Source organism: Eleutherodactylus coqui, chromosome 2 (genome assembly GCF_035609145.1).
Source record: "Eleutherodactylus coqui strain aEleCoq1 chromosome 2, aEleCoq1.hap1, whole genome shotgun sequence".
Classification (NCBI taxonomy): domain Eukaryota; kingdom Metazoa; phylum Chordata; class Amphibia; order Anura; family Eleutherodactylidae; genus Eleutherodactylus; species Eleutherodactylus coqui.
In genome coordinates this window covers 282733025-282760420 of record NC_089838.1, presented here as the reverse complement: position 1 = coordinate 282760420, position 27396 = coordinate 282733025, and the positions used below count along the sequence as shown (strand labels likewise).

The following is a 27396-nucleotide window of genomic DNA, read 5'->3' as shown; positions in this document are numbered from 1 at the left end:
CAATAGGACCGATGCTGCTGTGGCCACCACATTAAAAACAATGGGCAATATCGCAAAAAGATAGGACATGTTGTGTTTGGTCCCATGAGGGGTGACATTTTAAGGAGAATCTGTTGGGCACTATGGCTGCCTCTCCCATGAGGACACTGCTGCATGTTGTGAGGGTGTATTTCACGGTGGTGCAGCTACCATCACTCTCCTTCTCCTCCCGCCACTTCCATGCAGTGTGGCGCTGTAAGGTAAAGTCCCTGGTCACGTGGTGGGTCACGTTATCTGCTCATCTCCGTTGCCCTTGAGCAGGGTTGGGTTTGGTGCCTGGGAAAGTCAGCTTTATGATAGACAGCTCTCTCATCCAATCAACGAACCGGTTTGAGGGCTTTCGCCCAATCGCGTTGCTAGGTGGGTGTGGTCCGGGCCTCCGTGTGTCTGGCGTGCTGCAGGCTGGCGGTCAGCGCTCTGGCTCCGGGATGTGGCAGCAGGTGGTCCGCGGTGTCTCGGCGGGGGTCGTGGGATGGCTCCGCTCCTGCCTGCCCCCTGTCTGCCACCATGGGAGGGCTCAGCAACGCTACGGAGAACGGAACGCCAGGGCTCTTATCCGGGGCCTGCGCTACAGGAACAGGCCGGGGAGGACGGGCAGGCTGCTGGCTGCACTTACGGGGGCCTTTCTATGGGAAGAGGAACGTGTGCGGGAGGAAGAGGTGCTCAGGTAGTTAAACGCTGCACTGACAGGCCGGGGAACTACAAATCCCAGCATGCATTGTCAGCTGGGAGAATGGCAGGGCATGCTGGGTGTTGTAGTCCATTCAACGCATTGCAGAAGGGGTAGTGAGGTGAGGAGCAGAACATGTGCAGTGGGGTTGACTTTAAAAATCGCTTCTTCCATTCATATTTTTTTTTGCCATTTTTGTTAATGAGCAAAGAAAACACTTTTTTTAATGCAACTTTTGGTAATGTGAAAAGAGACACAGCGTGTCCTGTCTTGGCGTGTACTACATACCGTAATCGTACGTTCCAATCAGTGGGTGTGCGTAAATACACAGGAAACTAGCATATGTGCACGCGTAATAATACTGCCGATAGGCTGAAAAGCGCTGGTAAAAAGCATATCTTAGTCTGTAATATGCTGTGTACTCACAGACTGAAATGCAGAATACGCCCGTGTGAACAAGCCCTAGTTTTGGGTTTACCTTAACCAACGTCTCTGCCCCGTGTCGCGAGCGCTGACCGCCACGCATCAATCTACTCTTTAATTTGTTTTATATAACGGCTGCCAGTTGGCTTTTGGGGACGAGCGATTATTAAAGGGGTTTTCCACGCAAATTCTATCTGTGGCCTACCCTCAGGCTGGATCATCAGTAGTTGATCGTTTGGAGTCCACTACTCAGCTCCCAAACTGATCAGCTGATCCGGCCCCCGCTGCCACGAAGCGAAAGCTGTTGCTCCGACCCGTGTGCAGCGGCCGGCGATTGTAACTGCAGGCGCAGCTCTCATAGCAATGAATGGGAGCTGCAGTTACAGGCATTGGCCACTACTCAGGGGTCAGAGCTCTGCTCATTGTAGCGTATTGATCGACCATCGATATTTTGGTCCTGGATAAAGCCCCTAGTGATATTACACTGATCATTCTAGACACATTGGGGGTGTTTATCATCAGGGGGAGTTATTGGCCCGCTGTCTTGACATTATTTTTGTAACCTTTTTCAGTTTAAAGCTGCACCAGATTTATCACATTTTGCACAATGTTGATACACTTGTTGCATCTTTCAATATGTAGCGATGTGGAGTCCTTTTGTTCAGCACCAGCTACTGGACGGAGATTGCGATAAACTTTTGCAACTTTTTAAAAAGTAGCCCATCATAAATGTCTCTGAAACCCTCCTTCCACTTCAACCCCACCCAACTTTCTAGAACCTTTTAAACAGTGGAGTGAAGGTGCAATGTGTTCTTTCTGGTGCAAAGCAATAGTAAACCTGTCAATGGATTTGCACCAAAAAAGGCGCAACCTACACCAGAATTTTAGTACAGCACCAGTAATAAACGTGCCCCATGGTGCGTAAAGTCTTAGGGGTATATTCAGTGTGGATCTGCCTATAACAGATATCTGTGGATATAGCCCCGTCAGTGGGCAAAATCTGTGAGCGGAATTTTCGACACATTATTTTTCGTATCCGCATGAAGAAGCGACATGTTGCTTTTTCTCGCAGATATGCATTGGATAATCCGTAGGCAGGTGTTGCCCATTACTGGCCTAAATCCCAATAGATGTAGGCTTCTTCTGAGACATCCGCGGTGTGAACATACCCGAATACGTCCAAACCGCACATAAGACAATGACTTAGACCTCTTCGTTGGTATTCTTCTCTCTGCAGGCCGGCCGAGGGCATGAAGCGTATGCAGCTGGCACGTCGTGCATCTGAGGGGCAGACGCCAGGAATTGAAGACACTGAAGGCGGATGGGAGTTGGTGATGGACAAGAAGGACTTCCGGCTTTGGAGGAGGCCGATCGAGGGGACTAACTTGTATCAGTACAGAGGTGAGGGCCGCTGATCAGGTTATCCCTGCAGTCTGCACGCAACCCTAAAGAGACATCCTTGATCAGCCTTTGACTCTATGCCGCCGGTCACTCACGGGCTGCGCTACATCACAATGCACCCATCATAATAACCTATTGTAATGTACGACTGCTCGATCCGCCATCAAGTATCCGATTAGGTGAATGGAAATAGGAACTCTACTAATAGCATTGTAATCTGGTGTTAGTCACTGTGATTGTAATCTAGGGCCGGATGCCAAGAAGCAGAACCTGTTAGTCTTGGCCATTACAAGTGGCACCTTAAAGGGGAAGATAATGAATGGGCTGTAATAGTGCAGTAGACTCCACAGTCCGTGACCACCACTGATGTCTAGGAGAAAGAAGCTCTTAGCAGGTTGTTTCATATCTGTATGCGCAACTTCCGTTTGAACTCAATCATGCTGTCTGTCTTTGGATAAGAAAAACGGCATTCGAATGGAAATACGCATTTCTTTTTTTTTTTTCCCCATTGATTTCAATGGATTTAAAAACAAAAAAAAACCTGAACCATAATAGAACGGAATTATTCTTTTTTTTTTTATTGAAAATCCATTTAAAATTAATTGAGGGGAAAATGGAAATGGCAAACACAGATGTGAATGAGTCCGAAACAGCAAGTCCTTGGTTTAATGGTTGGCGGAAAAAGTTTTGTTTATACTTTTAGAAGGTGCATTCTCATGGACTGCAATCTTCTGACTTCTCATCAGAACATCACTCAAGTCTTTGAGCTCCACCTAAGGCCGGTGTCTGGCATACAGACTAGTGTCCTGGCCTCGCCACGGGTTTTCTGACTCAAAGGCCAAGCAGCATAGTTTCCTGTGATGCTCAGAGGTCCGGCTGGGATAGTCCACCATAATACGCGCTTGTACCTAACCGAACTCCACTGTACGTGCTCAGAATGTAGAGAGGAAAGAAAATCACTGCTAGTCACATTTCGGTGACTTATCAACTTGAGAACAAAAGGATCGGGCAGCTAAAACCCTAACAGCCCGATCCCTATCTCCCCCGACATCTGCCATTGGCGTTGAGTCGGGAAGTTCCCATACACGTTGGCTCACCAACAGTTTCAACATTCAAGTTCCTTTCAAAGTCATTGATAATGTCACATCTTGTCCAGTAGCTAGTTGACAACTGCTGGACACGGTTAATAGTATCACCCAGCTGACATCCTCATGTATCTGATCTGATGGCTACCAGTCCGTCAAATGTTCTGGATTGTTGGAGAGTCACATAAAAGGTTTGCCACCTAGAGACACCGTGCGATATCAGAGTCAAAAATCTATTTCTCGTGTTTTTAATTTGAGTAGTCCTAATTAATCTGTGTTCAGTCTGCAGCTTCTTGTCTTGTGAGAGCCCAGACTATCATAGTCCAAATCAAATAAGGTGCAAAGTTGCATCCAGTATCTGCTCCAGACTATTTGTCTTATTTCTAGATATTGCCCTCCAAGAAGCTCCGCTTTTACACTTTAACCCTTTCCAGTACAATGTCGGGCCTGCCCCGACATCATAATTTCCCTCCACAGCTCCGATGTCGGGGCAGGCCCGACACTGCAGTGCAGGAGTGGATCTGCACCCGATCATCAGACATATCGGGTGCAGATGTACTCCTGCACTGGTCCTCATCGAGGACCCCCGAGGAGAAGGCAGAAAGGGTTTTTAACCCTTTCTGCCTTCTCATTTACACATTACATAGCTCTCAATAAGCGCTATGTAATGCATAGAGATTCCGGCCGGCGATCATGTGACCGCCGGTGTTACCTGACCCCTGGCGGTCACATGAACGCCGAGCCGGGAGCCTGCACCGTGGAAGGACCTGCTTACCTGACCGGCGTCTTGCACATTCTCCTTCTGTCTCCCGGCCCGGCGATCATGTGACCGTCAGGTGCCACCTGACCCCAGCGGTCACATGATCGCCGAGCCGGGAGGCAGAAGGAGAATGCAGAAGACGCCGGACAGGTAAGCAGGTCCCTCCCTGCACCCTCCTGAACTCTGTCAGATCAGGAGGGTGCAGGGAAAATGCATTTTTTTTCTCACCCATTCTCCCCAGCTCCAATTTATTGGAGCTGGGGAGAATGGGTGAGAAAAAATAAATGAATTGGAAAGGGTTAATCGCCTTCTCACAATATTGTGTACTAGACTTCTCATGTGGTTCCCTCGTTCCATCCAGCCCTTTCCAACTCGCACTGAAAAAATCAGCCTTGCTGACAAATGTGTTTCTGATCCCCCCCGACCTTAATACCTTCTCCAACTGACATGTCTACAGTTGCTCACTTTTTCATGACCCATCTTTTTTGTAAATGTATGTATATACAGTCATACCTCTACTTTCCTCACCTTCGCCTTTCGCTGGTTTCTAGTTTCACCGATTCTTCAGTGCAGAATCTTGCCTCTTCTTTCGTCGCTTGCCTCTAGTTTTGCCGCCGGCCCACGTGACCTCGCTGCTGACATCACAGCCGTTCATGGATTGTTCCAATCAGAGCCATTCATGGATGAATGGCTGTGATTGGTTGAGCGGGCTGTCACTCAGAGCAATCTCTTGCTCGAGGCGGGGGATGATTGAAATCCCCCGTCACTAGCAACATGCTCTGCCGGCTCCGGCCCCCAGGACACCGACGGCACATGCTGGTGAATTTTTGTGTGCGTGTGCGTGCGTGCGTGTGTGCGTGTGCGTGCGTGCGTTTCTTTTTTCTGTTTTAATCTCGGGCAGTGTAGCTAGAGCATTTAGCGCTGCCCAAAACGTGGTACCAAGCTCTGCTGCGTTTTCGGCCGCGCTGAAACCGCTGCCCATTTATTTCAATGGGCGACGCGGGGCCGAAAACGCTTGTGCGAACAGCCTCATTGAAATGAATGAGAGCGTTGTACAGCGTTAAGCGCTGCGTTAAAAACTCTACAAAAATGTGGTTTTCTTTTTGGAATGTCTAGAAGGAATTAATTAGATTGACATTGATTCCTATGGAAATGATTACCTCTAGTTTCATTGGTGTCAAGTTTAGCCGATTCCTTACAGACAGACACACATTCATGCATTCGCTGTAGTTCGTAAGGACCCTCCCTAATATATCTCATGATTGCTATTTCCCCAAATGATGTACTATATAAGCTTATATGGAAGGTGATAAGTTCTGAATAGGTTTAGTTGCTTATAAAGCAGTGGGAGTCATATTAGTAGGCATGGGTCCCCATCCTTTGAGAAGTGTGACCCTAAACTTGTGGCTTGTGACCTTCTGGTCTTATAGATGCTATATCTGTTTTCTGCCCGCAGTGTTTGGCTCATACAGGGATGTGACGCCTCGTCAGTTCTTCAATGTTCAGGTACAGCTTACCTCCATTCCCCTAAGTGACATGTTCCTGATTGCTGTCTGCGTTCTAGAGCTCATATTATGTTCTTTGACCACAGCTGGATACAGAGTACCGTAAGAAATGGGATGCACTAGTCATTAAACTGGAAGTGGTAGAGAGAGATGTGGTCTCTGGATCTGAAGTCATTCACTGGGTCACTCATTTCCCAGTAAGTCTTATTAAACTTCTAACTCATGCTTGCCCATCTGTTTAATCAATAAAAACTTTTTTTTTTTTTTTGCATTGCTGAAGTCCCATAACTTCTGTTTTTCCATTGATGGAGCTCTGGTGGCTGATTTTTTTTTTTTTGTTTCACCCGCTGTGGTTTCTGCCATGATAAAGCGTGTCCAATATATTGTACAGGTTGTCATGGATGCGACCACACCAAACGTGTGTTTTTATTTTGGTTTAAAAAAAATGAACATGTTCTACTCTCACATTTGTGTCCCCGTAGGGGGAATGAACTTGTGGTACTCCTGTACAGCTATCTATTATCACAGCTAAGCTTCTGCGCCTGCGTCATCCACAGGATTTAAGTGAAGACCCATTTGTGGGAAACCCTTCCCATCTAGGGTGTACATTTATGCCATGTGACAGGAAGGGGTTAAACATTCACTATATACTACTCAAGAGAAAAAGCAATAGAGTGATGGTGATATAATATAAAAGAAGAAAAAAAAATGGCAGGGGAGATACCATGATCGCCCAAGTGGTTCTCCCAGGGTGAGGCTCACCTATTGCACCCCTGCGACCTCCCCAGATGTGGGAAACTTGACCGCATAGAGAGAAAAAAAGAAAAACGTTTTTTTTTTTTTTTTTGTTGGCATCCCTAAAAATAAAACCCGATCAATTGGATTACGCTTCCCATAATCCTGTTACACTTGTTCTGGAAAGGTCTACAGGTCTTGTATAGTATTAGCTTCTCCACCATCTGTCTTTAAGACACAACAGCTGAAGACCTTCGTCTCACTATTTATAGATATTTATTGAAGTGTTAAATGAAAGGAAGCGACGAGATGTCGCCTCACCAGGCGCACTGGTTATGTATGAATGTTGGTTTATTTCCTTTGGCACCTCAAACCAATTCTTAATCCCTTTTATTTCACCCTCTTCACAGTATCCAATGTATTCCCGGGATTATGTCTACGTCAGGAAGTACCACGTTGACCAAGAGAACAACCTCATGGTTTTGGTGTCTCGGTAATTCTTACTTTTGGTATTTTCCACTCTTGGTTCTGAGAATGCATTTATAGGATAGTCCTAAAAGTGCGCTATATAATTCTCCAGCCCGCTGTTGGTTGCCTGAGAACAGAGGAGGATGTAGTCACGCATGTTATGACTACGGTGTACGCATCTATTCTGCACCGATCTCTGGTCCTCCCTGTTCACAGGTGAATGTTACAATGCGGTTAATGGTTAAATGTTGCCACGTGTCTTACTTCATGCGGATCATCGCTAATTAACAGGCGGCACCTGGACTTGACAGTTCAAACCATAAGAAGTCACGTGCCCATTCTCAATTAGCGGTGATCTGCATCAGGGGTATAGCGAGACTGGATGGGGGGCATGTGCCCTGGGTGCAATTAGGAGGGAAGGCAGAAGAGCCGCAGTTGAACACTTCGACACAGCAGCATTAAATAGCTGATTGCCTTTCCTGACGTACAGCCGCCTGAATCGCCCTGGCATATTCACATAGAAGAGCGATGCTGTGACACCCTCTAAAAAAAAAGACACCACTGATATGTCTTCTGACGTGCGGCACTGCACCACTCATGGCCTCCAGACACTAAACGGCTAATTGCTGCTAACAAATATGCTGTCTGGTTCCAACAGCTGCAGGTCAGGAGCGCTAAGCAGCAATCAGCTGTTTACTGTCAGGAGAACAGGGCAGGGTTGCTCTTCAGTGTGACTATGATGGACTGAATCTTTACCCCTGGTTGTAGGAAAGCCAGCTATGCCTAGGATCTGCATGCAGTTGTTGGAGATCACCGCAGTATGTATGGGCTCCTTAATAGGAACTCCACACGCCCTGGAGGAGTAGCATCAACAACACTACCCACCACAGTCACATGTTTGTACCTGTGGATGTGCTACCGTGTTTCCCTGAAAATAAGACAGTGTCTTATATTAATTTTTGTTCAAAAAGGTTTAACTTTTTTACATGTATAGCTGCCTGGACACTATTTAAATTGACTTTTTTAATTAACTGTTAGCAGGGCTTAATTTTGGAGTAGGGCTTATAATTCAAGCATCCTCAAAAAGCCTGAAAAATCATTTTGCATCCTCAAATTCTGGAAACTCATGCTATATCTTATTTTCAGGGTATGTCTTATTTTCAGGGAAACAGGGTAGCATCGTGCTCCCTTTTAGAACGATCAGTTTAATTTGTATACCCCATTATAGTTTTTGGAGTATCTCGGTGTTACTTATTACACAGTTAAAAGTCAGCAGCTGATTGGTTATATACCTTGCTACTTTCGCAAGTGGATGCTACTGTGCTATCGGGTATAGGAGGCCTGCAGGAGACACATCCTGCCTCTATATACTTCTCTACCTATTTCACTCCTGACAACTGGTACACAAATACAGATGAGCGAGTAGTGACTTAGCTGAGTATCTCCCCGCTCGTCTCTAAAGATTCGGGGGGTGGGGAGCGGCGAGGTAGAGTGGGGAGGAACGGAGGGGAGATCTCTCCCACTGCCCCCTGCAGCAACTCACCTGTCACCCGCGCTGGCCCCCGAATCTTTAGAGACGAGCGGGGAGATACTCGGCTAAGGCACTACTCGCTCCAGTAATGGGCCTTAGCGAGTATACTCGCTCATCTCTATACACAATCAAGGTCGACACAATCGCTCATACAAGTATAGAAAAGTGAAGGATTGTAGCCGGGTATTCTAAAGGATTCATCACATTGTACTGCCATTAATAAGCCGCTTTCAGTGTGAACAGCAGGTTAGATTAGCGTACTGGAGGCTTCATCGGCTTCCTTTGGGTTTAGCGATAGCAATCTGGTATCATCCCAGGACAGATTTTCCATTGGACCTTTGGGACACAATCGGCAGTTTGACTTGCTTAATGTGCACTTGTAAGAATTGCGTAGAATTAGGAGAAATGGGTGTTAATGAATGTATGGTTCCCCCTTCCACCTCGAAGCTGTGCCACTTGAGACTGGGGTGCAATAGTACACACAGGCCATGGTCAAAAGTGGTGTGATTTGAAGGGGGAAGGGCAATGGTCACTTCACACCTTGTTTTTACCCTTCTTTTAATCAACTTTTTCTTAAATCCCACAGGGCGGTGGAACATCCGGAGGTGCCAGAATCTCCTAACTACGTCCGGGTTCGTAACTACCAGTCCCAGATGGTGATCAAGCCGCACACAACATTTGATGAGGTAGGTGTGCTGCATTTACTTGGCTCCAATACTAGCCAAATTGGCACTAGAGGGGTTTTGGAGGTATTATATAGTAACTATACATTGATTTGAAGTATTTTCTTATACAATCTTTCGAATGGAAGATATTTTTTTTACTATCCAATGCAGTTGGGACTAGTTTGGGAGCAAAGTTTTTACCGTCATTTTCAGGACCCGGTGGGAACAACACTATCTTTTAATGCAGTTCTCACCTGATTCTGCTGCTAAATGGATACTTTGACGTACCGTAAAAAGCTGCTGGCAACACTGTTTAGCACGTCTCATCATGTCATCCCACTCACACCATTAAGAGTGTCGCGGTAGGGGAGTTGCTTCGTGCAAAATGCAATTGTTCTGAAACTAGTCAGTTGAATAGTGAAAGTAACAAAACTATTGTTTTTTTCTGTAATGTTTTTATTGAACAATCAAGAGCAATAACAATAGTATACTTTTTGATAGCATCTTTGGAATCTCTGAATTAACCCTTTCCAATCCACTGTCTGACATCTGAAAACATTATGATTTAAGGCTGTACAGCTCCAATGTTGGAAGACGTCCGTCGGGGTTCTCTTACTGTATATTGCCAGCCTCTCCGCTGTCAGAGCCTATCCAATGTGTCACCTCATGCAGTACTGGCTTTAGCCAGCAGATAGCGCCGTTGTATAACAGAAAAAGAGTAAGCCCCCTAGGAAAACCAGGATACAAATTGGATTAGAAAGGGTTAAATCAAAATATAAATCAACAAAATAGAGGATAGACTTCAGATATCTGCCATCCAATAATTATATAGTCTCGATGTATGTTTTTCTCAGTTTTGTTACAAAAAAAAAAAAAAAAAAATTTGCCAGATTTATCCATTATGGATGGTGAGTCAAATCCATAATAGATAACAGAGATCAGTTTGATCTTCTATACATCTCAGTCCACAGTAAATTGAGTTGCCCTGCTGTAGTGTTCTCTGTGTCAAATAGAGTTCCTGCATGTTATCGATATCAAATGGGTCAGTTGTCCCATCAGGGAAGGTGACCTCATCAAACATTAATAAAGAATCCTACTGGATTTTCCTTTTTAAAAACAGTGCCCCTCTGGTCTAAGCACGATATTTGATTTTGCACTATTAGTTACTAACTGCCAGGTATTCTACCCCCCCCCCCCCCCCGTTTGGCTTAAGCCCCATTTGCACGGAACGATTATCGCTCAAAATTCGTTCAAATGATGGCATATGCGCGATAATTGTTTTGTGTAATTGCTACCATCGTTCACTCTTCGTCTGAACGATGACTTTAAGATGACCTTAAGGCCTCCTTCACATGGCTGTAGGTGTTTTTATGTGCGCCTGCCGGCGCCGCAAAAACGCGTGCACAGGCGCACATTTTCAGACGGCATGGGCTTGGTGCATATACGCCGAGACTGTTATGCCGTTGCCCTTCCCTCCCCCTCGTTGGCTCACCACACCTCTCTCCTCCCCTCCGGCTGTTTGCAATAGGAGGGGGCAGAACTAAGCTTCTGCCCCTTGCCTGCAGCCAGCAATAGGAGGAGGCAGGTTGGGGCGGCGTTTAGCTCCACCCTGCCTCCTTCCATTGCAAACGGGATGAGAGAAGATGGAGAGAGGTTTAGCAGTCACACTGCTAAACTCCCTTCCACCTCCCTTCTCCGGCTGCTGTTATTGGCTCCCATAGGAGCCCAAGCAGCGGCTGACGTATTCCGGACGGAAAGATAGTTCCCAGACTATCTTTTCGGCTCAATGTAAAAGCGCCCGGTGCTATATTGGCCCGGGTATGTGTTTTGGGGTTTTTTTTTGTGTTTTTTACGCCGCGGGAATACGGCCATGTGATCTGATGCATTGGAATCTAATGCATTAGATCGTAGCGTATATTAGCTGGAAAACTGCAGTCGATATACGCTCCTGTGAAAGAGCCCTAAAATCCATTATTCAGTTGGAGAGAGATAACACAGACCACATGCTGTGTTCTGCAGGGGAGCAGCTGATTACATTGTATTTAGCTGGCAGCCCCTGTGAGAACAAAGGAGCTGATTGCAGAGCTCAGACCACCTGCTATGTTCTGCAAGCAGCTCCTGGAGGCTCATTTACATGCAAATGAAGCTAATAAAGTGCCAATGGGCATTAGTGTCCACTAGCACTTTATGCAAGATGATCCCTAGTACTGCCAATCTTTCAATCGTTTGAAAGATTGTCTTTGCGAGTAAATGAGCCTTTAGTTACATGATTTTTCTGTGATGGTTCATTGGTTGTATGCCCTTTCTTAAATTAGGAAAAGGCGCACCTTGTTTTATACTATAACTGATCGGTATAAAAGTGGCTTAGAAACTCGGCAAGAATCTTAAATGACTCAAAGTGAAAACAAATGGGAACGGCATTAACCCTGTACACCAAGTTTCATAAAATTGAGTATTACTTTGATAATCCCCTGAGGACACCAGGGAGCTGGTGAAACATGTTGGGAGGTTAGCAGCAGTGTTTTTAGCCCAGTTTGCTCGCCTGTGTTTTGCCCTTTGCCATGACTGCTTGATTAATGATCCTCTGATACGGAGGGGGGGTTGAGTCTTCCACTTGGTTCATTGGGAGCTTAGGGCAGCTTTTCACCTGCATATGGGTGCATCACCTGATGATTTTTCCCCTTTTTCCCATATGTGATCCTTTGCCCCTGATTGTGATATATTTCAAGCAGTTCTCTATACTTGTGAGGAAGTTCGAGTCTTCTATTCATGTCCCTGGGAAATAGGGCGAATCTGTACTCATATGGGTGATTTACCTAATGAGTGTCTGTCTGTCTCCGGCAGCCTGCAATCTGGATGTTTAACCTTTTAGCAAGTGAATTTTAATTTATATCTAATTAATGTTATATTTTGGGGAGCTTGGTGTAGGGGTTAATCTGTTTTCTATTTAAGTTGTTTCTAGCTATCACAGTAGCTCTTAGTCATAGCATGAAACACGATGGACTGTTGCATCTTTGTATTTCCTTTGTTAAGATTTTAATGTGACCTAATGATAAAGCCGCTACTTTATGGATGCCGGAGCCTTTCCCTGTTCCCTTCTGCTAAATTGATCCTAGTCCAGTCCGTGCATCCTGCAAGTGAGCCGGTATATTGCTTTCTATGGTTGCTGAGGTTTTATCATTGGGATGCTTTATAGTAATAGGTTTTCTCAGTCACGCAGACTAAATCCTGTTTGCACAATGTGTCCGAAAACCTTTGGCTCACTTGGATAATACGAAGTCTGACGGAGAACACCTAGATTAATAGTCTTGGTCAGCTTATGGAATTGGGGAAGAAGAACTCTGTCAGAAACTGGAGGCCATGGCTCATGGAACTTGGAAGCTGTACAGAGCTGTAATACCCTCCTGTGCATTATAGGTAGCCGACAGTGTATGGTAATCCATTTAATCAGTAGTTCGCACAGAAGACCTAAGCCCAACTTACATAATGGGGCAGTTAACCAAATAACTGGTTGCGTACAAGGCACAATGTATTTGGAGCTGCCTCTTCGGCACGTTGGATGCATTCACTTGTATATATGTGTGCTCCACATGTGTGCAGATTACAGACTTTTATGGTTTTCTAAGTAATTAGATAAAGATACTAAATAATTTTGTGTAATCTGGAACCTAAAGCTCATATTATACCTCTTGCATCTGCACCTTGTTTTATACAGCCACATGGCGTATGATCCCTTGCACACTGTTAGATGGTCATCCATAAATGTACATACCATCTGTTGCCTGCAACTAGTTTAGTTTATTTGTGGCTGTTGGTTCCTGATCAATAGAACGAGACTCAGAAGATCACTGCCGGCTAAATGGACACAAATAATATGGGTGAGCCAATAAGGAAATGTATCCCATATATACACATGATATATGAGCGGCAGTTATCAGCATCTAGAGAGATGCCTTACAGCAGCCCCATGGGCCATAGACATGATGCACAGGACAGGACCTATGGAGAATGCTCTGTGGTGTGTACAGAAGTCATTATGTGGGAAGGGGGAGGAGGTAAGCTGTGGCCATCATTTATTGAGACTGGTGCATTCTGTGTTATCTACGATTGTGGTCATAAACTTTGACACTAGTACAAGCTTTGGTTTTCATAAAGTTTGCTGGCTCTGCGTTTTCGGATCTTCTTTTCGGATATTTATATGGTATACTGACGTATAATTATAAGCATTTCATACAGTTTAACTTTTATTGACAAATACATCAAGTTTAGGCAAACATTCAATATGTACAGTGTTGACCCTTTTTTGAGACTTCTGCTATTTGCCCTGGCATGCTGGATATCGGCTTCAGGGACAAATCCTGGCTGATGGCAGCAGATTTTTAATTAGTGCTTTGAGTTTATCTTAATTTCTGTATCCACCTGCTTCTTGAGGACTGACCACAGGTTCTCAATGGGATTGAGATCTCGGAGATTCCTATCCATGGATCCACGTGGTGCTCCATGCAGCTGGTTCATCACCAGATTGCTCCTGGGTCGCTGGGAGAAGTTGCTCTTGGAGAATGTTGGATAGCATGCTTTATTCATAGCAGTGTTCTGGATGAGCCCACTCATTGGATGGCACACTACCCCACACATGAATGGTGTCAGGACGCTTTACGGCTGGCATAACACAGGACTTGTGGTAGTTCTCACCGCTTCTTCTCCGGACAGTCATACTTTTGATTGTCCCAAACAGTCTAAAGGGGGCTTCATCAGAGAAAATACTGTGTGGACATTGGACTGCAGAGGACTGGGGTAAAGTTATTTTCTCTGAAGTCCCCTGACGGCAGAAGGCAGCAAATTTTGTGAAAACCGAAATTTGTCTGTTTCAAAATTTTCCCCCACAACTGCAGTTGTGTTACCTTTCATTGTATTTCTAGCAGCGATAATGAGATGGTTGGAATTTTTTTTTTCTTAAGTGCCAGGCCATTACCCTGTTTCCCTGAAAATAAGCCCTAGCATGATTTTTAACTAGTGTCCAGGCAGCTATATATGTGTAAAAAAGAAATCTTTTTGAGCAAAAAATGAATATAAGACCCTGTCTTATTTTTCAGGGAACCACAGTATTGGGCTTGGTGATCAGTTTGAAAACTGCAGGAATTTAAGATTTTTTTTTTATTTTTTATAAATCTAGAAAATAAAAAAATCAAATTCTTAAATGCAGTTTGTATAAATCAAGTTTTGTTTTTTTACGTTAAAGGTGGTCTTGTGATGACCTATGCCCCTTTAACCCCTTAACGACGGCCCCATCGGGAAACTACGTCCTCAGAAAGTGGGCCTAAATCCTAGAGGACGTAGTTTTATGCATCCTCTTTGGATTGATGCCCACTGGCCTGAGGACGTGACAGCTCCATGCTGTTGGTGCCCGCAGGTAGCCGACAGCATGGAGCTGTCATCCCAGGATGCGGGCAGTCCCCCCCGGCATTGCGATCGGCGCTATAAAATGAATAGCGCCGATCGCAAAAAAGTAAATAAAACAGTGTAAAAAAAGTAGTAATTCAGCTGCTATGATGGATCGGATCCATCACGGCAGCTGAAAATACTCACACGGCTTGTCGGCGGTGTCCCCCGGAGATCTGGTCCTCCCGGACCCGCCGGCGGCCTTCTGCGCATGCGCGCCTGACGATGACGTCACGCGCACGCGCAGAAGCCCGGGTGTCCCCGGCAAATTTAAAATCTCCTGGCTCCCGGCTCCTGAAGGTAGCCGGGAACCAGGAGGTGTTACCGGGGACCACTGCGAGCGGTCCCCGGGCCCGCGATCACCGCTATCCATTGCGATAGCGGTGATCGCGAAAAAGTTTAAAAAGTAAAACAAAAGTAAAGTTTCACCTCCCCTCATGGATCGGATCCATGAGGGGAGGTGAAGATACTCACCCCCGGTCCTCTGCGATGTCCCGATGTCCCGGGACCCGAAATCCCCGTCTGCGCATGCGCGCCCGATGATTGACATCGGGCGCGTGCACAGAGGGGCTCGAGCCCCGGGAAATTCAAAATTGCTCTGCTCCTGGCTGCCATGTGTAGCCAAGAGCAGAGGGATGTCACCAGGGACATGATCACTGTCATCCAATGGATGACAGTGATCATGTAAAGTAAAAAAAAAAGTGCAAAAAGTAAAAAAAAAAAAAAAAAAAAAAAGGGGTAAAAGGTAAAAAAAAAAAAAGGGCAAAAAGTAAAAAAAAAGTTTTAAAAAGTTAAAAAAAGCTTGTGTTTCATCTCCCCCCACGGATCATATCCGTGAGGGAGGATGAAATGACGTACATAAGGCCTGCGGATTTATCCGCGGACCTCACCCCAGCTTCTGCGCACGCGCCCGTCACCAATGTGGCAGGCGCATGCGCAAAAGCTGTGGTTTTTTAAAATCTCCCTGCTCCTGGCTACAAAACTTAGCCGAGAGCCTGGAGATTTCACGGAGGGCCGCGGTGAGCGGTTCCTGGTCACGTGTTCGCCGTTATCCAAAGAATAATGGCGATCACGTAAAAGTTAAAAAAAGGTGAAGGTTCATCTCCCCTCACTGATGTGATCGGTGAGAGGAGATAAAATTTTTTACCGGAGGCCTCCGTATTTGCACCCCGACGCAATCTTCTTCCGTGAACTTTCCCGTATTCTGCGCATGCGACCGCTGGCAAAACACCGGACACATGCGCAGGAGTCGGGGAGCCCAGGAAACTTAATATCTCCTTGCTCCCAGCGACCAACGGTCACCGAGAGCCTGGAGCAGTGACGGGTGGCCTCGTTGAGCGGTCCCCGGTCACGTGAAAAAATGGTAGCGATCTACCTTAGGCCGGTCTCACATGACCGGATAGGAATTACGGATTCCGCATGCGTCTGATCCGCGGTAATACGCAGATCAATCGCATTGGATTACACAATTCCGCTCACATTAGCGGGTTGGAATTGTGTAATCCACTCGCAGAAAAGAGAACGCAGCAGGTTCTATTTTACCGGGGATATCCGCAACATAGAGCCCATTGTGCTCCATGGTCGCGGATATACCCGCAGTCCATACGCAACTACATTGTATACGGGCTGCGGGTACCCGCATCATCGCTAAGCGACGGTGCGGGAAATACAAACAACAAAAAAAAAGTGTACTGCGCATGACCGCCCGTGTAAGTACGCAGTTATGCGCAGTACATTACGCGGCCGTACGCAGGGTCACAGCCGGGCTCACAGCCGGGATCCACCTACGGCTGTGTGAGCCCGGCGTTATTCAGACCGCTACCTGTAATACGCAATTTACAAGAAGCCCCGGGAACGCTCGCCTTCATGCAGTTCCAGGAGCAGCTTGTTGAGCGCCTTCTGTGTGAGACCGCCGCACCTCGTCAAGCTTACGGAGACTCACCGAGCGCCACTTTTTACACCCCATCCCCGCCACTGAGGTCAAAAAATGACTCCCAAAAAGCATGAGAGGAGGGGGGATACCCGGTTTTATTGCCCCATGGGCCCATCCCAACCAGCCTCAATAATTACCCGTCTTTGGAAATACTACACAGTTCACATTATTACTTTTATCTAAGATTTGGGGAACGCCGAAAAGGGCGTGGAGGGGGGGGGGGGGGGGATTTTAGGGAGTCAATTTTTATTCCGTACAAATGAGCAATGGGGCCTGGAATTTATTCAGTTGTGCCCTGCAATCCAACGGGTGTTCCCTCCATTACAGGCCTTGCCATGTTTCCTGTAAGTAGATTAGGGCCACAATGGGTATGTTTTTGAACACGGGACAAACGGGGGTATCCATTTGGGGGTGAACGTCTTCATTCCTATGTAAACTGTACAAAAAAAAAAGTTTTTAAATTGACAAAATTGCCAAAAAAATGAAAATTGTAATTTTTTTCTTCTGCTTTGCTGAAATTTATTCAAATACTGTGTGGTCAAAATACGCAGTACACCCCTAGATGAATTCGTTAAGGGGTCTAGTTTTTAAAATGGGGATATTTGTGGGGGTCTTTATAGTTTTGGACGCTCAATGACTCTATAAGTGGGCAATAGGGCCTGGAATTTATTCCGTTGTACCCTAAAATCCAACGGGTGCTCCTTCCATTATAGGCCTAGCCATGCGTCCTTTAAGTAGATTAGGGCCACAAGGGGTATGGTTCTGAACACGGGACAAACAGGGGTATCCATTTTGGGGTGAAAGTCTTCATCCCTATGTGTGCTGTACAAAAAAAACAGTTTTTAAATTGATACAACTGCCAAAAAAATGAAAATTGTAATTTTTTTCCTACTGCTTTGCTTAGATTTATTCAAAAATTGTAGGGTAAAAATACACAGTACACCCCTAGATAAATTCGTTAGGGGGTCTAGTTTTCAAAATGGGATCATTTGTGGGGGTTCTCTGTCGTTTTGGCCGCTCAAGGGCTCTACAAGTGTGCAATGGGGTCTAAATCACCTTCATGCTAAATTTCTGTTCTGAAAGCCACCGACTACTCCTTTCATTTTGGGCCCCGTTGTGCATCCAGACAAAAGATTAGGGCCACAATGGGTATGTCTCTGAACACGGGACAAACAGGGGTATCCACTTTGGGGTGCAAGTCTTCATTCATGTGTGTGCTGTACCAAAAAAGCAGTTTTTAAAACGACAGAATTGCCAAAAAAACGAAAATCACAATTTTTTCCTTTTGCTTTGCTTCAATTCATTCAAAAACTGTGGGCTCAAAATGGGCAGTACACCCCTAGATAAATTCATTAAGGGGTCTAGTTTTCAAAATGGGGTCATTTGTGAGGGTTCTCTTTGATTTTGGCCGCTCAAGAGCTCTACAAAAGTGCTATGGGCCTAAAACTCCTTCAAGGAAAATCTATGTTCTTAAAGCCACCGACTACTCCTTTCGTTTTGGGCCCCATTGTGCATCCAGACATAAGATTAGGGCCACAATGGGTATGTCTCTGAACACGGGAGAAACAGGGGTATCCATTTTGGGATGAAAGGCTTCATTCATGCGTGTGCTGTACAAAAAAAGCTGTTTTTAAAATGACAGAATTGACAAAAAAATGAAAATCACAATTTTTTCCTTTTGCTTGGCTTGAATTCATTCAAAAACTGTGGGGTCAAAATGGTCAGTACACCCCTAGATAAATTCGTTAAGGGGTCTAGTTTTCAAAATGGGGTCACTTGTGGGGGTTCTCTTTGGCTTTGGCCACTCAAGAGCTCTACAAAAGTGCTATGGGGCCTAAAACGCCTTCAAGCAAAATTTATGTTCTGAAAGACACCGACTACTCCTTTCATTTTGACTCCCGTTATGCATCCAGACATAAGATTAGGGCCACAATGGGTATGTTTCTGAACACGGGAGAAACGGGGGTATCCATTTTGGTGCGTAAATCCTCATTTTCATGGGCTCTATAGGAAAAAAATATGTCTTTAAAATGACATATTTGCAAAAATATGAAATTTTATTTTTTGTCCCCTAAATTGAACTAATTCCTGAAAAGAACTGGTGGGGTCAAAATACTCATGACACCCCTCAGTGAATACACTAAGGGGTGTAGTTTTTAAAATGGGGTCATTTGTGGGTGTATCTATTATTCTGACACTTATGAGCCTCTGCAAACTTGGCTTGGTGCAGGAAAACAAAGTGCTCCTCAAAATGCTGAAAAGTAATGTTAAATTTGTACGTCCTCTAAATGGTTAAAAAAAACACAAAAGTTTTTCAAGTGTGCATTCAGAATAAAGTAAACAGATGGAAATACATATCTTATCAAATATTTGTACAGTATGTTTGGACATATTTGAGATATTACGGTTGAAAATGTGAAAAAATGACAATTTTTTCAAAATTTTTCCAATATTGGTACTTTTAATAAATATACACAAATTATATCGGTCTCTTTTTACAATCTAAATGAAGTACAACATGTGGCAAAAAAACAATGTCAGAATCACTGGGATATGTAAAGCCTTTACGGAGTTATGCCACGTTGAACGACGCATGTCAGATTTCCAAAATTTGGCTCCGTCACTAAGGCGCAAACAGGCTTTGTCACTAAGGGGTTAATGAAGCAAAGTAGACTTGCTACTAAGTGTCTTTTCCTCCTCAGAACGGCTTTGATTACATGCTGATCTACAGTGACAACCCGCAGACTGTGTTTCCTCGCTACTGTGTAAACTGGATGGTGTCCAGCGGTAAGTTGATTACAGCCTAACCTCTCTGTATGTTGGATCAGAGAGGCGGGTTTGGAAAGGGTTCATGATCTCTGTTAGGCTGGATTCAGACGACCGTATATCGGCTCGGTTTTCACGCCGAGCCGATACACGTCGTCTTCATCTGCAGGGGGGGGAGGATGGAAGAGCCAGGAGCAGTGCTCTGAGCTCCCGCCCCCTCTCTGCCTCCTCTCCGCCCCTCTGCACTATTTGCAATGAGGAGAGCCGTGGCGGGGCTAATTTGCGGAATGTAGCCCCGCCCCCGTCCTGCCTCCTTTCACTGCAAATAGTGCAGAGGGGCAGAGAGGGGGCGGGAGCTCAGTTCCTGCTCCTGGCTCTTCCATCCTACCCCCCCCTGCGGAGAGAGACGACGTATATCGGCTCGGCATGAAAACCGAGCCGATATACGGTCATCTGAATCCAGCCTTAATAACACAAGGACATAGAATTGCCAATCCCTTTCATTACACTTCCAATGTTGGAGGTATAGTATTTTTGCCCAGTCATCTCTCAGCTGTAAATGCTTGCTATAATTGGAGGTGGGGTGGGGAAAGCCAAATTGCAAAGTTCGACATGGCCCCATTTACTCAATAAGTTGCAATACCGGGCACAGGCTGTGTACAAAAGTGGCGCTGATTCTAGTAGAAACAGACTTTTTTTTTTCATCTACTTTCGGGGAACCCCTTGTGACCTATTATACTGTACATGTTTACAAGTATGTCATTAACACTCCTCCCGTTCCACAGGAATGCCAGACTTTCTAGAGAAGCTATACCTAGCAACACTCCACGCCAGAAACCTGGAGATCAAAGTGAGGGATTACATATCCTCCCGGCCCCAGGACTGCAGCGGTGAGGCTAGAGCCAGCCCCGAACGAAAGCCTGCAGCTGCGCGCCCTGCGCCACAGATGGATTTTGCCTAATTAGGGGTGTTAATGTCCTGCCTTACCTCCACAAGCCAATATAATAGACCACAGCTGTTGGACAACATGAGGCTTCATGCCAACACAGCAGCGGCATCTCTTATGAAACCGGGTACTACTGCCAAGCAAAAATCAAGCTATTTAAGATCCTAGTGAGGCCGTCCGTGCCTTGTTGAACTACTCCTGATGCTCTGCGTGGGCCTCCACAGCTGCGGCCGCATGCTTGGCAGGCACCTGCAAGGAAACTTGAATGTGGGCATCGCCAACCGGATGCAAACTGTGTTTTGTCTTGTAGGATCAGTTCTGTGAGGAGTCTTGTCCAAACGCTGTTATCGATACTTCCCTCTAAGAATGTCAGTGAAGTTCTTCATTTATTAGGGAACAGTCGCATGTCAGAAGGAAGCGTCTTCAAGAATGTGTTTTTTCGTTTTTATCCATTTGAACAAAAACTGGGTTATTGGGTCACAGATTTACAACGATGGATTTTGATCGAGTCCATTCTCTCTTTCTATGAGCCAGTGGACATCTGATTCGGCCTTGTGCCTTAAGGGAATGTCTGTTGGTTGCCAGTCTCTTGTTCATATGAAGGAATCTAACCAAAAGCTTGCCGATCTGCAGTCTATAATCATACCCCCAACAGGTCGTGATTTGAGGAGATGGCATAGAGCAAAACCTGTGACCGTACCCTTATGAGTTTTTTTTTTTTTTTTTGTTTTTTTTTAAAGGGACACTAAATCCACAGCCTGTCTTGCCCAAATGTTCTATGCAGTTGGGTGCAGTCCAGTAAGCTTACGGGCACAGAGTCCAAAAAAGTCTTTTACGGTACATATCCCCACGTCTCTTTAACTATTACACTTGTACCCTGTTTCCCTGATAATAAGACCTACCCTTGTACCCTGTTTCCCTGATAATAAGACCTACCCCAAAAAGGTATGTATCAGTGTTCATAAGCTGCAGGCGTTGGGTTTAGTGGTCCTTTATTAAGAATCGGTGGTACTCACGGTCCTTTTCTGAACTTTGGTTAAAACAACCCTCCAGGCCTGGTCAAACAAAGATGGCCGCACCACTTCTCTGACTACCTGATGCGCATTGTGCATTAGTATGCATTGGTAGTCTAATACGCTTCACGCTGATCACATGGGCAGCACTGGCCAATCAAAGCAGGAATAGTGTCTTGAACTAATGATGCATACTAATACAGTGTGCTTCAGTTAGTCAGAGAAGTGGTGCGGCCATCTTTGTTTACAACGTAGGGTCGCTTTAAAGCATATTGCGCGGCTTTATACCGCTGGAATCTATTCTTTAGCTGCGCAGTGTAAGTTCTTGGGCAAAATGCTTTAATCACATTCGCTGTTGAGCTGAAGACTAAAGGGGTGGTCGAATATTGGTAAAGCATAGCTGCTTTCTTTCAAGTAACAATACGGCAGCCGTCCACCGGCTCTGTGATATTTCAGTTCCTATCCATTCACTTTGGTGGGGCTGAGCAAAACAGAAAAAACCCATGGGCGGGTGGGACACTGTTTTCGGAGAAATCAGCCATGTTCTAATCAGTACAACCCGTTCAAGGCCTCATTCAGGCAGCCATAACGGAGCCATATTTTAACACGGATGTTGTGCTGCAAGACCCAAAACAAGGCATGGTCCTAGTAAACCATTATTGTAGAGCACTAGGGGTTCTATGGTGATTCAAGTTCAGCTTACTTCATGTTTGTGTGTATTGGGGGGTGGGGGGGGGGGTGGAGCGTAGATAAGTCACATTTTAGCGCCCATTATGTATGTAACTTAATGGCTCCTTTTAAGTTCTACTAAAGCAAACTTGGATCACTCTAGTCCTTTATGACGTTCTACATTGCCTGAGAAGAACTATGTTGGTTTTAGACGTTCCATCAGTAATACGGATGCTGGAATGTGGCCTATCGCAGTCTATGAACCATGGTGTGTTCTGTAAAAGTCCACAAAGATGGTGTTTTCTGCTCATAGATCATCTGTAAAGAGAAAGTGGCCACGGTGGTCTGTCTGCAGGTATTGCAACATAATCAAGCAGTGCATTTGTAAGCCAAAACCTTGAAAGCAACTGGCAGATGGAAAGTCTTAGGGAAAAGTTTGCGCCTCTTCTGTTCTCTTCGACACGTTCCTGGTTTTGGCTTACAAATACTGAAAGTGGCCTAAATGAAAGCGGTCTGCCATACAAAAGGGCTTTTTTTTAATGCCTTTTCTCTGCCTGTACCTGTTTATACTGGTGGGCGGATTCTTACAAAGCACTTAAACTTCGTAATAACTAATTATGCAAAAAAAGGGTTGCTGGGAAATTTATTTGCCCCTTCACAATTGGAACAGCATCTCCCAAAGCTTTATGATGGCATTGTTTGGTTGCAGTGGAGATGGCGCTCCCTATGGGAAAAGCTGCATAGCTTAAAAATCACTCCAAGACTAAAGCATTTCTTCTCTCCTGAAACTCGACTGAAAAAAAAAAATTAAAAAAATTAAACCTTTTCAGGAAACTGGAGCATCGTTTTCATGCAGTGAATAAAACAATCTTGCTTAACGGGGCAATTTACTCCCCCCTCCACCCAAAAAAAGCATTTTGCAAGAACATAATCGCAAACAACCACTGGAAATTGCAGCACTTAAAACGAGGCTTTTAGCTGTCGCTCTGCTAGTTCAGCGTTGTTAAATGTGCATTACCAGTACAGGTAAACCAATTACTTCCTACATAGCCAGTAATAAATTCTAAAGGACCAACTTACTACAAAATACAAATGTGTTAGGGGTGTGAAGTATGCTAAGTGTTCTCTATCTGGGCTATGGAGTAGTCGGGGCACGGCCGTGCATGCAGTGTCTGTCCAGCTGGGACTTTTAGTTCCGCAGGCTTGTTTACTTTTGAGGGTAAATGTATTTCCTACTGTTATCTCCGGTGCTGACAATTAGGTAAGAAGCATTGGAATAATCCCTTTAAGTGTAAGCATTTGCACTGCTCCTCCGAGCTGGGAGCTCCCACCGATGTGATGTTACATTGTTTGTTTCTTTTAACTAAATATGTGTAATTAAAAGTACACGTTGGTATTAAATATTTTGTGACTTTTATTTGGCTGCCGCAAACACCATTTTAAAAATGGCCATGCAAACCTTTGTGCATGAAAAATTAATACACACCTATCCAAGTCCTTGCAGAAAAAAGGATGAACTTGTCTGTTTTCTTTCTTTTTTTTTTTTTTTTGCATTGCGTTTTCGTTCCCATGCTTTTAGAAACCCTCATACCATGTTGCCCTGAAAAGAACTACCCCGATAATGAACCCTATCCTAATTTTTGGGGTGGGGGCTTGAAATTTAAGCCCTACCCTGAAAATTACACCTAGTTACACTACATGGAAAAAAAAGAGCAATACTCACCTAGCAGGTGCCGTCCAGGGCCCTCCTGCTGATCTACGGCGCTCCGGCAAGCTACTGCGTAGTCCTCACCTCTAAAAAGAGCAGCTGTTGCTGGTAAAGGGGCTTGAAAACCCCGCCTCCAGAAAGAGATTGGCTGGCTGAGCATCGATCGATGAACTAATCACAGCCATTCAATTAATGAGGACTACACAGAAGCCTGATGGAACGTTGGAGACCAGCGGGAGGCACCCGGACAGCGCCTCCAACACCTGTCGTCGTAGCACTCCTCCCCCGAAAATAAGACCCTGTGCCTTTTTTGGGGCAAAAATTAATATGACAGTCTTATTTTTGGGGAAACGCGATACTTGCAAACTATATTTCTGGCTTGGGGGTGTTCCCAGAACTGAGTTGCTGGGGTCTCTCATGTATGCACGTAAGCTCAGTTCCCCCACCCTCTCCTCCAGAGGTTTTTTAGCTGTGCATTAAGTGGGCCTCTCTGATGAATGGCTGCTGGTGTGTTAACCCTCACTGCTAGGAACAGAACATTGACATGGAATGAATTTATAGACCTCTGTCATAGTAGCTTTCTCTGCGGTCTGTCCTGATCTCCTTCAACATACCCTGCTACTGTCATACAGCCATCTGTAGTAGCTCACTGGAAAGGCAGTTAATGCACGTTCACAACAGGGGAGCAGGCTCGGGTAGGAGTTTGGGTGTATTAACACGGGTGATATTCCTTTGCAAGTTCCATCTGATGGCGATATCGCAAGGAAAAAGAACACTATTTCTCTCTAGTCATGTGTCTGGTTGCATCTAGCAGTACACCAGTACCAGTGTAGTCATTAGGTTGACAGTGAAATTGGCTCAACAGAGAATGCAACCCAGCTTCAAGCAAACGGTATGCAATTGTTCATGATATGACTTGTAACTCCAACCACCAATTGGATCTGTGTTGCAGTTGCCTGTTGCAGGGCCTCATGACCTGAGGATTGCAAGTCCAATACCTGCATGATTCAGGTAGTCAGCTCAAGGTTGACTCCTTCCGGGGTCGGTAAAATGAGTACCCAGCTTGATCGGGGGAAATAAATTACATGAAAGCGCTGCGGAATAAGTTGGCGCTATACAAATAAGTCCCTTTCCCCTCTGCATAAGTTGGCGGTCTTCATGTGGCACTGTCTTGCGTGGAGCTGTCACAGGTCCACTGAGTAAGCTGTACGCACTGTTCTGACATTGCACTACAGAAACTCCTTTTGGAGATTTCACGATGCCTCCCTTTTGAACTTGTCAATTATCCAACCTCTCTCAAGGGCTGGATAATTGACATGAAAAAGGGCGACAAAATTGTGCGATTGGTGATGCGAAATCAGTGCTACAAATAGCATGTATGTGAAGCCCATGCTTTCCAATCGGTTCTTTCACATTAGCCCAAAGGTTGCTGCATTGCGAGAAAAATAAATCGTGGGTTGCTGAATATTGCCGTGATTTGCGATGTTTTGTAGCCCATGTTTCCCTATGGAGCCTTCCTTTCTGTTGCATCCCATGAAAACGTGGTTTTCGTGTGTTGCGATGCAACTTTTACAGTAGGAAGTCCTACTGTAAAAGCCCTAAAAATAAGCCCCACGTCTCCTCTTCAGCTCTGGCAGACTTGCTTGTAGTATTCAGCAAGCGCTTCCTGGTTTGGAGGTTCAAAATCCCCGCTTCCAGGAAGCGCTGGCTCTGATTGGTTCTTGAGCACGGCGGCTCGGCCAATACGAGCTAATTTCAACATACGACTCGAATGACCCCTTATCAGCAACGGCTGACTGCAAAGGGATCATAACGTGGCTCGAACTGATCTAGTACCTCCAGTCTATTTCTGCTTCACAGCCATTATACTATGGCCTTGTCGTGGCCATCGAGCAATAACACCATGGCCAACTAAATAAACTACAATCCCTGGGTGGTATGATATTTGAGAATAGAAGGCCACACAGTGCAGCTTGTATATTTCTGCACTGTCCCGGTTTTGCACAGCATTACTGAATTTCCCAAACCCCCATTGCTAGCTGTGTAAGGCCTGCAAATAATTTGTAGGGGCTAGACTGGTGACTTTGAACGACGTCTGAGGCCACAAAAAGAGAAATGCAATATTCCTCACGCCCAAGCGTGGTTTGTCTGCTTTGCTGCTATATACAATGAGAGAAGCAGAAATATAGCCTCTCCCAATGTACAGACAATGTTCTGTGTAGGCATTTAAATGTGATTCTTTCTGCTCCCTCAAATAGAAGCTTGTTAAAGTTATCTGCTGATATATAAGCTTTCACAGCCTATAGGAATATATCCTCTGCAGAATATCTGTCCCTAACAACAGACCACATGTTATATAGGCATATAAATATAACGCAGTTTTTTTTTTTCCTCTGGTGCCTCTAATATAACCCCAGTATACAAGCTTTCACACCAAGCCGAAATATATGAGCTGTGGAATATCTGTCCCTAACAACAGACCATGTGTTATATAGGCATATAAACGTGATGGAGCTGATCTGTCCTGTGCTTAACTGTAACATGGCCACTGGTTACACATCTTATATCTGGCTAGGTTATGTGATGCAGGCATCCAATGAAACTACTGCCCATGTGCAAGATGCAGGACACATTTGGTGACATCATCAAGGTGCCCTGGCTGCTGATTGGTTGCACACTGACTTCTGCAGTAGGCATTTTGGGAAACGTAATTTTTGCACGATTTTCACCAAAAATTTGGTCAGACTTACCCAATTTGGGGGAAATCAGGTTAAATTTATTGCCAGGCTGATCAAAACAAGCAACTCTAATCATGCGGCCACATAAAAGCAGAGCAAATCCTTATGCATATATACCTTTATGCCTCTGCCTGCTGCCCTTGCTTCCTTGTCTCTCTGCAGCACTCCCACAAAAGGAGCAGCATGGAGGACATTATACAGCAGTACGATAAATCAAAATCAAATCAAATCATGGTATTTGTATAGCGCCAACTTATTCCGCAACGCTTTCAGGTAATTATTTATTACCCCCCACCAAGCTGGGTTCTCATTTTACCGACCTCGGAAGGATGAGTCAACCTTGAGCCGGCTACCTGATTCAAGCGGGGATCGAACTTGCAACCTTCAGGTCGTAGGCGAGAGCTTACACTCTGCACCACACGAGGCTCATAAGATAAAACGCTGGAGATTTTCAGCAGCAGCATCTGTGCCTCACACTCTGCAGCTGCTTCCTTTAACCCTCCATGCCTTCCTCTCCATAGACTGCTATAGGCAGCATGTAACCTAATCCCTGAGTGAGCCGATACATCTCGAGATGGATATTTGCAGTATTTCAGAGTGAATGATCAGTGCAGGCGGGAGGGCAAAGAGTGGCTTATAAATGGAGAGAGAAGCATTTTTTTCTATTAACCCCTTAGCAACCCATTGCCTTTTTACTTCCTAGCTAAGTGGTCTTTAATCCCCAGGGACGCAAAAACATGTCTCCTCTGAGGATTAAAGCACCGTGGGCTAAGGACATGACAGCTTCATGCTGTCAGCTCCCGCAGGCAGCTGGCAACCTGGAGCTGTCACGCCCCCCCCCCCCCCCCCCTCTGGTTATGCGATCAGCGCTATTAAAGTAAATAAAAAGTGAAAAAAAGTTA

At 45.3% G+C, this 27396-nt stretch overlaps 1 protein-coding gene across 1 annotated transcript; it reads left to right on the top strand.

Annotated features, from left to right (window-relative positions):
• The first annotated feature begins 414 nt into the window (after window positions 1-414).
• STARD7 (StAR related lipid transfer domain containing 7) lies at window positions 415-23449 on the top strand. The gene is made up of 8 exons (XM_066593085.1): window positions 415-706; window positions 2370-2533; window positions 5835-5884; window positions 5970-6080; window positions 7029-7111; window positions 9204-9303; window positions 19357-19441; window positions 20206-23449. Exons 1-8 carry the CDS (start codon window positions 468-470, stop codon window positions 20379-20381), a joined length of 1008 nt encoding a protein of 335 aa, XP_066449182.1. The 5' UTR covers window positions 415-467; the 3' UTR covers window positions 20382-23449.
• Window positions 23450-27396: the final 3947 nt, after the last annotated feature.

Bases quoted from the DNA above. Each gene is read 5' to 3' on its own strand.
- STARD7 (XM_066593085.1), top strand. From the start codon at position 468: ATGTGGCAGCAGGTGGTCCGCGGTGTCTCGGCGGGGGTCGTGGGATGG. The intron at 5,885-5,969 runs GTACAGCTTACC...CTTTGACCACAG, and splicing joins GTCAGTTCTTCAATGTTCAG to CTGGATACAGAGTACCGTAA. The intron at 6,081-7,028 runs GTAAGTCTTATT...CCCTCTTCACAG, and splicing joins ACTGGGTCACTCATTTCCCA to TATCCAATGTATTCCCGGGA.